This window comes from Colletotrichum acutatum, assembly GCF_030867785.1.
Source record: "Colletotrichum acutatum strain CBS 112980 chromosome Unknown BDZ83scaffold_11, whole genome shotgun sequence".
Taxonomy (NCBI): Eukaryota; Fungi; Ascomycota; class Sordariomycetes; order Glomerellales; family Glomerellaceae; genus Colletotrichum; species Colletotrichum acutatum.
Window position 1 is genome coordinate 177,185 of NW_026849005.1, and position 12,788 is coordinate 189,972.

The 12,788-nt window shown below is 52.7% G+C and overlaps 4 protein-coding genes and 1 non-coding gene across 5 annotated transcripts; 2 read left to right on the forward strand and 3 right to left on the reverse strand.

Annotated features, from left to right (window-relative positions):
• Positions 1-666: 666 nt before the first annotated feature.
• BDZ83DRAFT_605168 (uncharacterized protein) lies at positions 667-1,498 on the reverse strand. The gene has a single exon (XM_060507321.1). It carries the CDS (start codon positions 1,100-1,102, stop codon positions 719-721), a length of 384 nt encoding a protein of 127 aa, XP_060369513.1. The 5' UTR covers positions 1,103-1,498; the 3' UTR covers positions 667-718.
• Positions 1,030-1,101, forward strand: BDZ83DRAFT_t49. Its single transcript has one exon. It is a non-coding gene; the product is annotated as a tRNA-Trp (tRNA).
• BDZ83DRAFT_32603 (histidinol phosphate phosphatase HisJ family protein) lies at positions 1,366-3,013 on the reverse strand. Its single transcript, XM_060502393.1, has 3 exons — positions 2,595-3,013; positions 1,969-2,514; positions 1,366-1,853 (listed from the first exon to the last, which is right to left on the reverse strand). Exons 1-3 carry the CDS (start codon positions 2,754-2,756, stop codon positions 1,629-1,631), a joined length of 933 nt encoding a protein of 310 aa, XP_060369514.1. The 5' UTR covers positions 2,757-3,013; the 3' UTR covers positions 1,366-1,628.
• A 6,110-nt stretch (positions 3,014-9,123) lies between these two features.
• On the forward strand, positions 9,124-10,801 carry BDZ83DRAFT_605176 (uncharacterized protein). Its single transcript, XM_060507322.1, has 3 exons — positions 9,124-9,871; positions 9,948-10,450; positions 10,530-10,801. The coding sequence occupies exons 1-2, from the start codon at positions 9,416-9,418 to the stop codon at positions 10,323-10,325; spliced, it is 834 nt and encodes a 277-aa protein (XP_060369515.1). The 5' UTR covers positions 9,124-9,415; the 3' UTR covers positions 10,326-10,450; positions 10,530-10,801.
• Positions 10,802-10,956: 155 nt separating this feature from the next.
• On the reverse strand, positions 10,957-12,343 carry BDZ83DRAFT_568281 (queuine tRNA-ribosyltransferase; the record flags this gene model as incomplete). The annotated part of the gene is made up of 3 exons (XM_060504047.1): positions 10,957-11,872; positions 11,934-12,184; positions 12,263-12,343. The coding sequence occupies 3 exons, from the start codon at positions 12,341-12,343 to the stop codon at positions 10,957-10,959; spliced, it is 1,248 nt and encodes a 415-aa protein (XP_060369516.1).
• Positions 12,344-12,788: the final 445 nt, after the last annotated feature.

Below are 12,788 nucleotides of genomic sequence, written 5' to 3' on the forward strand. Positions count from 1 at the left end.
ACATGAGGCTATTTTCTTAGGGCTGACTTACAACCATGTCAGTCCAATGAGGTCATCGAGGTCGGCCGCATCCGGCTCAAGTGGTGCATGCCCAATTCATGGTCTAAGAATGCAAACGCGCTTTCCCTCAAGCCCCTTCTTTCTTAGCTCTTCTCGGATGGGATCCGGGGCTCTGGTTACGCTAGTAGGAAGTCGGGGTCCTCAATTTTTTGTGTGCATCTGCGACTTCTCATTGAACTTGTCGATGTGCGGGATGAGTTGAAGGATCTTCCAAAAATTGAGAGAAGTGCTTCACAGCATAGTAAACCGATGTGACGAGCACGTCAGGCCCTGACGCTCCTCTGTATCAGTCATTGCACATTGTGTCTTCAAGATTTCGTTGTTTTCTCTTTGAGCAAGCTCTCGGGCAAAAGAAGAATAGGTGCTGCAACAAAAGTAAGTGGAAGCCACCTGTACCGAAAGCGGCAATGGCTGAGACTAGTTGGCCGCGTCTTCAACAACCTGATGAGATTCCACTATTCTCGCTCCGTGTCGACAAGCCTGTTAGCTGAACCCCAGGCCTGGCTCGCGTGAATTGAATCGAGTGACTCTGGAAAAGTACACTGATAATTGCTCGGTTCAGCTAAGGATGGCAAGCTAAGTCAGGCCCCAAAGGCGCATTGCCGTCTCCGCTTGATGAGTGTTTATTAGTATAGTTTGGCTATACGTCGAGGTTGCTCTATGCGACTATAAACTGAGGCCCTGATATTTGCTCAAGTGGACTTAAAAGTCGAACCGTGTAGACAGTCTCGACTCGCCAATCGTTCTGCAGCGTCTCACCCGAGAGAGAGCGAGTCTGCATCTTTTGTCCTGCATGAAAGCGGCACACTTGCCCTTTGCAAAGTAATTCATGAGACCCACTTTCATTTCCAGAAACTCCGTTTTCCAACTCTGCAGGCACCACTCCACCCCGCTTCCATTCATAAACCCATTTCCCGGCTGCATCGTCAATCCCGCCTCTCCATTTCGAGGTCCGGAATAACACAACATGGCCCTCTGGCGCAACGGTAGCGCGTTCGACTCCAGATCGAAAGGTTATCCGTTCAAATCGGGTGGGGGTCATTCTTTTTGAGCTTTCTGTAAAGCTATCGTGAGTTTTTATTGTGGTTGTGGTGGTGTTTTGGTGATGTTGCACGGGGACTCGGTTTTTGGGGTTTTGTGGGAGAAATTAGGGTTTGTGATGGAGGCAATTGTCAGGACGCCTTTATTACCAGACAGTATTCCTCAAGACTTCACTTTCTTGAGAAGAGTAGTGACTGGTATGTTGTGAGCTGGAATTCAGTTGTGTTCTTTCACCATCTAGGACGCAATACTTGGTTTTTTATTTCATCACCTGCGCCTCACTTCACAAGTTTCATACCTTCCTGCTTGGTTTACTCTGATAAACAGCGACCCAGTGGCTTTCAACATCGATCACAGGGGTACTTAATACCAGGAAGTTACACCATGAGTAATAATGAAACCCAGCATGCGTGGGGCCTTTGCCAAAACGTTCATCTATCTCACACCTCTACGTCTATTCTCTGCACCAGTTCGTTCCTTTTCTCCCACTTCTTCTTCGTCTACAATTCTATCGCACCTCGCCTCCTCTAGTTGAAGTTTTCCCGAAACGCCGCCAACGCAACGCCCTTTTCCCGCAACACGGCCTTGGCGTCTCCGTTCACCCCCTCCACCGGCCCACGCTCAAACGTGAAAACCTGCTGGACTCCCAGGCTCTCGAGGTAGTTGACGTTACGCTTATAATTCGTCGCGACCTGTGCGATACCGTGGCTGTCGTCTGAGAATGTGAAGCGTCCACCCATCGCCAACCATGCCTGTCAAAGAGAGTTAGTCGCAAAAGTCAATGATTACCATACCTCCATGATTTCTTTCGACCTTTGTAGAAAGAACCAAGAAAAGAAAAAAAAAAAGGGAGGGGGGATAATTCACCTCTGCAATAGGCCGACACGGATAAGGCTCATCAAGACCCTTCCTCAACGCACTGCTATTACACTCCAACAAGCCCCCGTACCCCTTGACGACCTCCAGATTCCTCACAATCTTCTCCCATACCCCCTTCCACTGCCTCACGTCCCTCCCCGGGTCCTCGCTCATGAGCCTCACGAGGTCAAAGTGGCCTACCACGCGCGGCTCCAGCGCCGTCAGCATCTCGTGCTGCTGGTCGTAGTACCGCGCGTACATGCTCTCCTCGTCGGGGCCGGCCGACTTCATCGCCTCGACGTACATGTCCCGGCTGTAGTCAATGGGGATGGCGTTAACGTGGTGCAGCGACCCGATAAAGTAGTCCACCGCCGGGTGGGACGCGAGAGACTTGATGAAAGGACCGTAGGCCGGGCGGTACCACTCCCCCTCGAAGCCGATGAGGAGGTCGATTTGCGGGGCGTACTTTTCGCGCAGGCGCTGGGCTTCGGCGAGGTAGGCTTCGTGACGGGGGGCGAGGATGGAGAGGGCTGTTTGGGGGTCTCCTTCTTCGAGCTGGTGAAGATTTGTCAGGAATTCGGTTTCTCATGAGAGCTATGTTCGGGGGATGTGATGAAACTGAAGTGTGTTCTTACCTCTTCAGGATAGAGATCCCCGATCTCTAGACGGGGCATGTGCTCCGTCAGACCCATGGTCTTGTAGCCAATACTGATGGCATGCTGAATGATGGCCTCGAGCTGGTCCTTTGCGTGGCCGGGGCAGAATTGCCCCGAGTGGGAGTGCATGGTGAACGCCATGGTGAGTTGATGAGTTGTGTGTGTGTATTGGGTTGGTCTACGTGAAAGAGAATGAGATGAGATGGAATGAGACGAACTCGAGATGAGTCAGGTTCCCGATGCTGGCCAAGTTCGCAAAGGCGCTGGCTGGTGACGTAGTTTGAGAGACAGTAAGTGAAAAAATCCAACTGAGCCGAGCCACGTCTCACAGTTTCAATAAACGGTGAAATACAATATCTACAAATGTCTAAAGATGAGATGCGATATCCCAGCCGAATATGTGTAACAGGACTCAGGGATCTCCGATCACTTCAAGATAAGAACCTGGTCAATCGGCGGCGACTTAGTTTGGGATGCGTAAAACATGCGCTGCAATGGGTTCCCCACCAAAGAAAAATTTCGGGGCCCGACGGGTAGCCGCAGCAAATCGCTGACGTTGATCCGTCCACGTTGACGCGCATAATCCCGCTGCGGTGTATATCGAGTCTCCGCGTGCCAAGGCTTTTGGCCGCGTCCGCGGACGCCCACGAGGTTACATGAGATCTCGGTACCATGTCACATTTATAGGCATTTCGGCCAATCATGGCTTTACGTTGACAACGTCTCCAATGGCTTCAATGGCAGCATCGAAGTACATGATTAATACGAGAAAAGAGTGTTATAGTATTTATAGAGGAACCAGAGGATCAAGAAGAAAGGGAATAACTCGGACAAGAGGGTATCAAGACGGTGAACTCCAAGTACACGGCTCAAAAAGCCAGATCCGCAGAAACAAGGTTCTATACTTAGAGAGAAGCGTTGGGCAAAGGAGACAAAATAAACAAATGACTTTTTAAAGACTGACGGCCCAAATCTGTGTCAGTGCTTCCACTCCAACTTCTCGGTCTGTGGCACAGCGCACTACTGCCTCTGCGGAGTTTCCGGGATATCCCAGACCGACTTTGCCGGCTCCTCCGGATCGGCCTTGACTGCCGGCTCTTGCTCGATCTCAGACGGGGCGCTCATCCCTGGCGGCGCAAAAGGGATCGCAGATGTGGAGGTGAAGACTGGAAGATCGGCACGCATCATCTTTACCGGAGACTTTTTCATGGGCGACGGTTTGGCTGAAGACAGCTTGGCTGGCGATGGCTTAGACGGCGAGGCTTTGACGGGCGTGTTGGTGTTGGGCGGCATCCACTTCAGGGGTTCTGATGGCGTTACGGACACAGGCGGAGGACCCTCCGGCTGATAGTTGATGAAGACATCCGATGAGGGTGTCGCTACGGTTGGCGACATCGCGGCGGGTGAGCTGGCGGGGAGCTCTACTGAACGAGGGTCAGGGGTGGCGACGAGAGGCATTTGCTCAGTCACTGGAGTTGAGACTTCAGGCCGGCCTTCTGGGACGGCAGGCGGTGACGGGTCTTCAGAAACCGGAGGCTGCGTTGGCGGTGTGGCGAAAGCCTCGTCTTGCGGAGGGGTGACGATCGGAGGTGCCACCGGCGAGTAAGCCTTCTGTGCTTCAAACGGGAAGTCCGTCTTTGCTTCTTCGGTTGGGGGGGGTGTGGCAGCTTTGTCTTGAGCGGCTTGAGCTGCTTGTGCTGCCTTGGCACGCTCTTCTTTCTGTGTTTTCGTGATTAAGTTGATCTTGACCTTCTTCATACCGGCAGTCAACTTGTCCATATCGTCCTCCGATGCAGCAGCTGGGCTCGGCTTTCCTTGAGGCGGCTGAGATGGTCCAGCCTGCTGAGTAGGAGAGGGTTTCGCCGTCGCGGCAGGCTTCTTCACAATTCTGGTGGTTTTGGGGGCTTCCTTCTTGACTGCTGGAGCTCTTGTCTTTTTAACATTCAAAGACGTAGCACTCTGAGTTCTGACACTCATCGCCGTGTCTGGTCGCACACTCATAGAAGTGTCGGGACGCTGAGCTGAAATTCCGTAGCTCTCGGACTCTGTGTTGGGAGCATTCGAAGCCACAGTAGACACACCACTAAGGCGTCGACCGGGTCGCTTAGCTGCTCCATTTGTGTCAGAGGGTATGCCTCGGGACGTTGCCTAGTGTCATTGTCAGTTTGAGTCTATTCGCGATACTACGAGGAGTGACAAACCTTCTCAGATGATAGCGCAGCAGGGCCCGCAACCGTTCTCCGCCGATTCTTGGACTGCTTGTCATCATCTTCGTCTGCATCAACGTACAAGCCAGGCTTCGCTGGCTTCCGCTCTCTCAGAGACATCCGCGAGGTGGGCCTGCTTGCTGGCTTCGGCGCGGGCGCGGGAGCAGGTGCCGGCGGGACAAGATCAGGGTTCAGAATTGACTGCCGGTCTCTCCGAGCCCTTGTCGCCTCTGCATTCAGGTCTTCAGGCTTGCAGCTATCGACTTGACGATCCGACGGGATGAGTAGTCTGCTCAGCTCATGGGCTGCTATGGTCCATGGCACATCAGGGGGAGGTGGTGTTGCTGGTCGCGAATATGGCGTTCCATTCGACAAGCCGGACGCCATCCGTCTCATCCTCGCCGGATCTATGGACTTACCAATCGACGCCTGTGTGGGAGTTGAGTATGTCGGCGGAGTTGAGTGCCGTATCATCTTGGGACTGGCTGGTCTGTTGCCCATAGCAACTTCCAGCTCGTCGAGTTCGGAGCTCGACCACCATGATGGTTTGTAAGGGTGTAGAGATGGTTCGCCAGTAATGGTTGCAGCAATCTGCCCTGCCATTTCGTCGCCGAGCGAAGAGCGACCCCGAGTGGGCTCTTCCGGGGTCTGGTTTCCTGAAAGTCCGCTCAGATGGCTGAAGATGCCAGAGTACAGAGCTCGGTCACTGTAGCCACCTTCGAGCACGCTGATAACCCGCCCATCAACTCCCAAGCCTTCCTCCGCGGCAAGCTTCACGACATCTTGAGCAATACGGGCGTAGAACTCGGTAGGAACGTTCACGTTATGACGTTGCATACCCTTCGTCTCCCACTCACTAGCATCAAATCCAGCTGAGAAGAAGATTGCGGCCTTGGGAGGCATATTCAAAGCGCGAAGGCGAGCCGACTGGTTTTTCAGATACTTGCGCGTCTTCTCCAGAATAACTGAGTATCTGGACTCGTAGAGCTTCCAGAACTCCTTCTCTGAACCATACGATTCCAGGTGGATGTTGTAGATGTTTTGGCCGTGGGCATTGTCAATGCATAAACTGGCGTTCTTGACCTTTTCCTCATCACCCCACTCACAGGGGTACGAGTTGATGTCATGAAGACTAAAGTAGCCGATGGACGCCTTCTTCCACGCTGCCGTGTTCTTGGCCGCATTCACTCCTCGTGAGTTATGCGCCCAGGTGATGGCTTGGGAGCCATCTCCGTGATGGAGGTCGAAATCGATGATAGCGGCATGCGTAAGACCGTGGTTCAGAATACCATGCATAATTCCCACATGAACATTGTTAACCCAGCAAAACCCTGACGGGAAAAAAGCTGAGCAGTGATGTCCTGGTGGGCGTACAGCAACAAAGGCTCTTCGAGGGCCCGATGTGAAGACTCGGTCTACGGCTTCGCAGACGGCACCCAGCGCGCCCTCAAAGGCCTCCAGCGATTCGGAACAGAGATAGAGGTCACCCTCGTGAAATTTTGCAGGCGGTCCGTCTGAACCCCTGTTTAATTCTGGCCTTTGAAGCTCCTTCCCACCAGTCGCCAACTTTATTTCTGCTCCTTCGCACATCATCTTGAGCTCCTCCATCCACTTAGTGCCGTGGACGTTGGTGACAGCTGCCGATGTCAAGGGCAGTCTCCGTTCGGTCTTGTAGATGCGAAACGGAATCGTCGGGATGGTGGAGGGATCCAGACTTGGATGCAGCGCATATGCGCCATCGCAGTGCCGTTCACCAAGTCGCACGTAGGCCATAGCAACCCCCAAAATGCCGGCCTTGATTCTCTCAGGGCGCTCAACAATGGTGCTGAGGGCACCTTTGGACGTCTTGGGTCGGGAGAAACGGTGTCCGTAGCAGGCATCGTGGAGGATGACGAGTGTCTCGGTTGCTCTAGTCGAAGTTGGCGAGTGATGAACTTCTAGTTCGGTCTTGAAGTAATCGCGGGCAACCGTATTCGCTGTGGGCGCAGGCTTGATGTACTCAGGGGGGCTCGGTCGCAAAGGGGATTTGGCGACAGGAGAAGAAGCATGCACCATGCTAGTTCGCCTCGAAGACGCTCGGCTAGGGGTTCGGCTTGAAGAGCCATTCACAGAGTGTAAGGAACTCGTAGAGGTCTTGCGCTGAAGTGTTGGCGTTGAAGATCGTTGCAGCGTCGGCGTGGAAGATCGGGAGCGGGAGAGCTCCCTCGCAAAGGAGGGACTTCGAGACGGGGCTCGAGGACTCGGTGCCGGAGATGTTCGATTTACGGCCGGTCTCATAGGAGACAGGGCACTCGAAGCCCGAGGTGAGTTGCTGGCGGATGATGTCGAAAGGGACAACTGCTTGAGCGAATGCGCCAGGTCCTTGTCTCCATCATGAGAGGATGTATTCAGCAGTGATGGGCGCCGCGATGGCGCTCTGTCGAATGGAGAGGCCATGGCAGAGGCGCAAGACCCATGAAATACTGCGTGGTGTCTCGGATGAATAAGAAGGCTGGGAAAAAGAACAAAGTGACAGGTCGGTAGCGAAAGAAAATGTCTCGAATGTGAAGTTTTGGGTAAGTGCGGTGTGTAGCTGCTTCTGACAACTTGCAGTTGGCTGCAGGGGATGTGGTGGGTAGGGGACTTTACGTATTAGTTGACCGCCCGCCAGCACATCGTCACAGTTGTCACTTGTCCGTCGCGTCTGTTCTGTGTATGTACACAACACGCGTCATAAGGTGCATAATTGCGATCACGTGGGGATCAACAAATAGGGGATGCGCGGGGCATTTCGCCTGATCCCGCTTGGGCTGAGAGAAGCGCAGGCGCTACCGATTCAAGTGGGGTTCGGACGATAGCATGTGGGGGCACGATCGACACTCCCTCGTGCAATGCAACGTCCGCAGTCAAACGTCCACTTACATCTAACCAACGCCTTTGTCTCCAAGAGCTTAATATTCTTCAACGGGCTTCCAAGGGCATCAGTACAAGTCGATATCCCCCATGAGTTGATGAACATCTATCGTCATAATTAAATGCACGAGGAAACTTTCGAGAAGATTACCTAAGAAATCATCAGTGTCATCACCGCAAGATGGTATGAGGTTGGCTTCGAGCAGAGCATGGCATGAGAAAGGGCCAAAAGATAAGCTACCCAGAGGAGAGGTAATATCAATCATTCAAAACTCAAGACTGAGTACTTTACATAAGCATTGAAAATTCATTCATACTGACAAAAGAGTTCACCCCCCCCCCCCGGTGCTGAATTGGGGGCTACATCTCTTGGTGCTCATGCTGGGAAATTTCTGGTGCTCATGCTGGGATTCGAACTCGGTACTCGTATGCGCTTAGCCTGTCGTCGAGTAGGCTGACTGGCGATTGAATTGTTGACCATTAACCACTCCACCACCCAGCCAGTTTGACCTGACCCGTCGACCTGGACGGGCGCCTGCTGGCTGGTGACAGGAATGGGTTTGAGGGGGTATATGAAGGCTTCTCATGGCATGTGTGGAAGGTACGCCTCAGGCCGCCTGTATCTTGCGATGGAAAGGAATGAGCAGGAACGCCAGTACCTCCTCCTTCCTGCCAGGTGAGGTCCCTCGAATACGTAGGTGGTGCGCCTCGTTCCCGTCCATGACCACACCCAAGGTACCTTGAGGTAAGGCTTACCTCCCGTAACCCTGATCAGCTAAAACAGGCATCCACCAACCTGGAGGGCCTTTCTGCGCGTCTGAAACATGAGGTAATTTGTGAGAAGGTACCACAACGGCAATAAATAATGTGTCTTATTGACAGGTCGTTGAGTCTTGAGATCTGTGATACCCAGGAACCCTGACACCGTCGGACTGGGGTTCATCAACGATTGGACTGCCCACTTCTACGGAGTACATTGTTGGAGCCACATCTGAGGACCCAGTTGCTCGGAACCCAGATGACAGGGCAAGGGACGCTAAGACATCTGTTTGGTTTGATTGTCAGTATTACTTACATATCCCCTCTATGCAAACTCAAATTTTATGCTGGTGTTTGCTCATTTCAATCCGCTTTGTACTTGCCCCTTTATCAGACGAACGACTCAGAGGCGCCTCTTCGTACCTGAAATTATGTTCAGTCACCTGCCCACAGCTCTTGACATTGGTATCTCTGCCACCTCTTTGGCTTCTTGCGCGTTGACCGCTACGTGCCATGCTACCTGCTTCAGCCACTGAACCGCAAAATGTTGTGGCAGCAGCAGTTGATTGCCACGGAAGGAGGAGAAAGGAGACAGCCCATCCAGGCCACAAACGCTTGTTTTCCGCCCTTTCAATGCAGCTACCACAAAGTCTGGGCGCCCAATGATTCACTCCTATGGCTCATCAGGGTTTGAGACCACCTGTGAAGGGTGTCTCCGTTAAGGATGAATAAGTCCTCTAGAATAGAGGAAAACCGCATGACTGAATGAGTCCTTCATTCGAGTGGTCTATTAAAAGCACTGTACATTGGTATCAGATTCCTTTTCTCCAATATAGTAGTCTCTCTATACAGAGATAAAGGCAACATCCAAGACACGAAAACTTCCCAAGAGTTGAAGGTCTTCGGACCCCAGGTATAGGAAAAGAACACACAACACACAGGATGTCTCAATCAATACAAGACATACCGGTCGGGGATATCCTCCCACTCGACCATGTGCTTCAGCTCGCAGACCGCTCCAAGTTGCTGGCGGCACGGGTCCAAGAATTCGAGAGAAACGACGGTCTCAAGACGCCAGAGGAACTCAGGGTCTTGACCTCGACTATGGACGAAGTAGAGCAGACTTTGCGGCCTTACACCATGGCTGTGCTAGACTGTATCCTCGGGGATATTTATGAAAACATCCTTCTAGAGCAAGACGGCACAAGGGCGGGCTTTGATGAGGCGATGACGCGGATTACTCGGACACTTCGACCGGCTCTCCTAGAGATGGATTCTGAACCCAACGACAGCACGCATACTTTCAGCCTCGACGAGACTCCCGAGATTGTAGAGAGATTCCAGCGTCTCATCCTTGGGTTTGAGGATCTCGATAGGCTGGTCCATCAGCCTGTACATGTACGTACCTCACCACAATCTTGTTTTCAAACCCTTTTTACTCGTGATAATTGATACTGATCCACCCTCGCACTAGAATACGCTGGTTCTCAGTGAGCAGAAGGTCGAGACATGTGTAGAAGCTGGCCGCGTCAAGGTGCTCATGGGCTGCGTCTTCGACGCCATCGTCTCGTATACCCGCAAGCATTTACCACCTAGGGCATCTACTCATACTGTGGTAGTGACGGTGGTTCGGTGCGAGAGTCTTCGGCGACACGAAGGCGGGGGCCCACCGCTTCTGCGCAGACAAGATGCCACTGTTGGGCAGGAGAGATTCGAACCGCCCAGTCTGCGTAGACAAGATGCTACCGTTGGTCAAGGCAGGGTAGCGTCTTCTGGGCATTCGTCCCGGAATATACCTCGCCTGCGAAGGAGAGATGCCATTATTGGCCAGAACACGGAAGCCACGACTTAAACGAAAGAGTGGAAGCCTTCGAATTTGATCTAGAAATCACTGCTGGCAAGAAGAACACCGCTGGCGAGAACAACGCCGCACCACCGCAGCGACGTGTGGCATATCCTACGATCCAGCTCGGCGAGACCTAACTCAATCAGACGAGATATGCCACGCTGAGAGAAGATGGCAAAGACGGCCAGGCCTGAGCGCGTTCGCCTACCTACCCAAGTATGGATGCCACTGCCGAAGTCCAGGCCGTCTGCATAGAGAGAATGCCACTCTTGGCGAAAACGCGAAGGAGCATCTGCCGAAGAGGAAGATCAATCATCATTGGAATCTCCGAGTGATATGGCAGTCGAGTCAGCGAAGCCAAGCTTAGTTAGACTATTGGCGAACAAGCTGTCTTCAGTGAACCGTAGAGCTTCAGTCAACGTCCAAAAGTCATCATTGACTATGATAGGCTTGTCTGGTTCTCAGAAACGCCGGTTTGCGCCCTGTTTGACTTTTAGCTAGAGTCAAAACCAAGAGAACAGTCGCAGCTCAATAGCATAAGATAGGCAGGTTCTGGGAAGCTCACTTAGTATTAGTGGCCAATGCTAAAAGTCACCAAATTCTTGTTTCGTTATCAACGTGAAGTGCTTTTGTGCGTTTACTCGTTTATTAAATCGACCCCTACTCTCTTCAGAGACTCAACAGCCCACTCTGGATACTTTGACTTGTCGTAGTCGTAAAGATCACCGAAGAACTGCCTAATGAGGGCAGGGTACCTGTCCTCAATAACAGCTTGCCGGATTTCTCTCATGAGGTTCAGCTGATACCAGACGTTGTGTATGCTCAGCAAGTGAGCAGCGACCGTTTCCTTGCCCGCATTATGGTTGATGAAGGCCCTAGTCACACCTAGACCACCCTCGCCCTTTCGGCAACAGATACAGCCACATCCTTCCTCAATAGGGCCGTAGTCATTCTCATATCGCCAGTTACGGATGTTCAGGACGCCATGCTTCGTGATTGCGTTGCCGAACCGGGCCGTTCGCGTTGGCCAGACACAGTCGAACATGTCCGCTCCTAGGGCGACGCTCACAACCAAATCCTCGGGGTATCCGATACCCATGACATATCGAGGCTTGAGATCCGGCAGAAGCTCGGTACACGTCTCGACAACACGGCAGTAATCCGTCTTAGCCTCGCCACCACTCAGACCACCGATGGCGATACCCGGCGTATCGCGCGCCAACATCTCCCTTGTGCACTCCCGTCGCATTTCAAGGTCAAGACCGCCCTGGATGATACAGAATAGGTTCTGGGTCTTTGGGTTCTTGTGTGCCGCGATGCAGCGATCCAACCATCTTACACTTCGCTCCATGGCCTCGCGCATACGGGCTGCGTCGGGCGATGTCGTGACGAGCACGTCGTCGAGCTGCATCATGATGTCGCTTCCAATAGAATTCTGCAAAGACATGGAGTGCTCTGGGGTCAAAAGCATGGGCGAACCGTCATGGGGGCTGAGGAAGCGCACACCCTCCTCAGTGATTTTCGCCAACTTGAGGAGACTGACCATTTGGAAGCTACAGACATAGTCAGTATTCGATGAGGGTCTTCGCAACTCAGTCAAAAAGGTATCCGTACCCTCCACTATCCGTCAAGAGATTATGTTTCCATCCTTGGAGCTTGTGCGCGCCACCGATTTTGTCCAGTACATCTTGTCCAGGCTTCAGGCCGAGATGATAGGTGTTGTTCAGGCACAGACGGCAGCCCGTCTCTTCGAGTTGCTCGGGTGTCAAGCCTTTAAGCGAAGCTTGTGTCGCGACAGGCATAAATATCGGAAGCTGGACCTGGCCATGGGGAAGCGTCAGGACGGATGCGCGGGCTCTCGTTGTCTAGCCTAAACCGTTAACATGCGAACTAGGAATCACATGAAGATTGTGAGTCAAAGTACTGAGGCGGGGGATGCTTACTGAACAGCGAGCGACGAGCTCAAAGGTGAGAGCAGGCGAGGACCCAACATTGGTTGACGCCATCCTTTTCGCTATCCACATGAGCGATCGCGCAGTCCACAGGCTGCGAATTGCGATGTGGAAGGAAGGGGGAAAGGGCTGAGTGCGGGTTGGTGAAATGCAAATCTCCAAATTCGAACCGCTAGACGATGCGCTTTCCCATCAGCGTTGGTGGGGCCGCTGAGTGTCACTCCTGCCGAATGTCCCTCTAGCTTTCAAACCCCGTCCTATGTACCTGACCTTGAGCCCGCTTGAGATACCCGAGGTAGTTTCTATGTGCCTCGATAAGAACTGAAAAGTACTGTTGGAGTGCTTTTATCTGTTTCGAAACTTGCAAATTGATGGAATTTTCCAACTTCGCAAAGTTCCCTCGCTGTCTCTATCACTTGAAGCCACTGGGACTGAAGGCCCGGTGTCTCTTATCCCTTAATTGGTTTAGACTGTGCACCAGACATGGACATTTCGGGTGACAGTGGAGAGAAGTAGG

What these genes read in the sequence shown, in the direction of transcription:
- BDZ83DRAFT_605176 (XM_060507322.1), top strand. Translation starts at nt 9,416, where the DNA reads ATGTCTCAATCAATACAAGACATACCGGTCGGGGATATCCTCCCACTC. An exon ending in TGGTCCATCAGCCTGTACAT is followed by an intron (nt 9,872 to 9,947) that starts GTACGTACCTCA and finishes CCCTCGCACTAG; the next exon opens with AATACGCTGGTTCTCAGTGA.
- BDZ83DRAFT_605168 (XM_060507321.1), bottom strand. Translation starts at nt 1,102, where the DNA reads ATGACCCCCACCCGATTTGAACGGATAACCTTTCGATCTGGAGTCGAA.
- BDZ83DRAFT_32603 (XM_060502393.1), bottom strand. Translation starts at nt 2,756, where the DNA reads ATGGCGTTCACCATGCACTCCCACTCGGGGCAATTCTGCCCCGGCCAC. An exon ending in GGGATCTCTATCCTGAAGAG is followed by an intron (nt 2,515 to 2,594) that starts GTAAGAACACAC and finishes AATCTTCACCAG; the next exon opens with CTCGAAGAAGGAGACCCCCA. An exon ending in CGTGTCGGCCTATTGCAGAG is followed by an intron (nt 1,854 to 1,968) that starts GTGAATTATCCC and finishes TCTCTTTGACAG; the next exon opens with GCATGGTTGGCGATGGGTGG.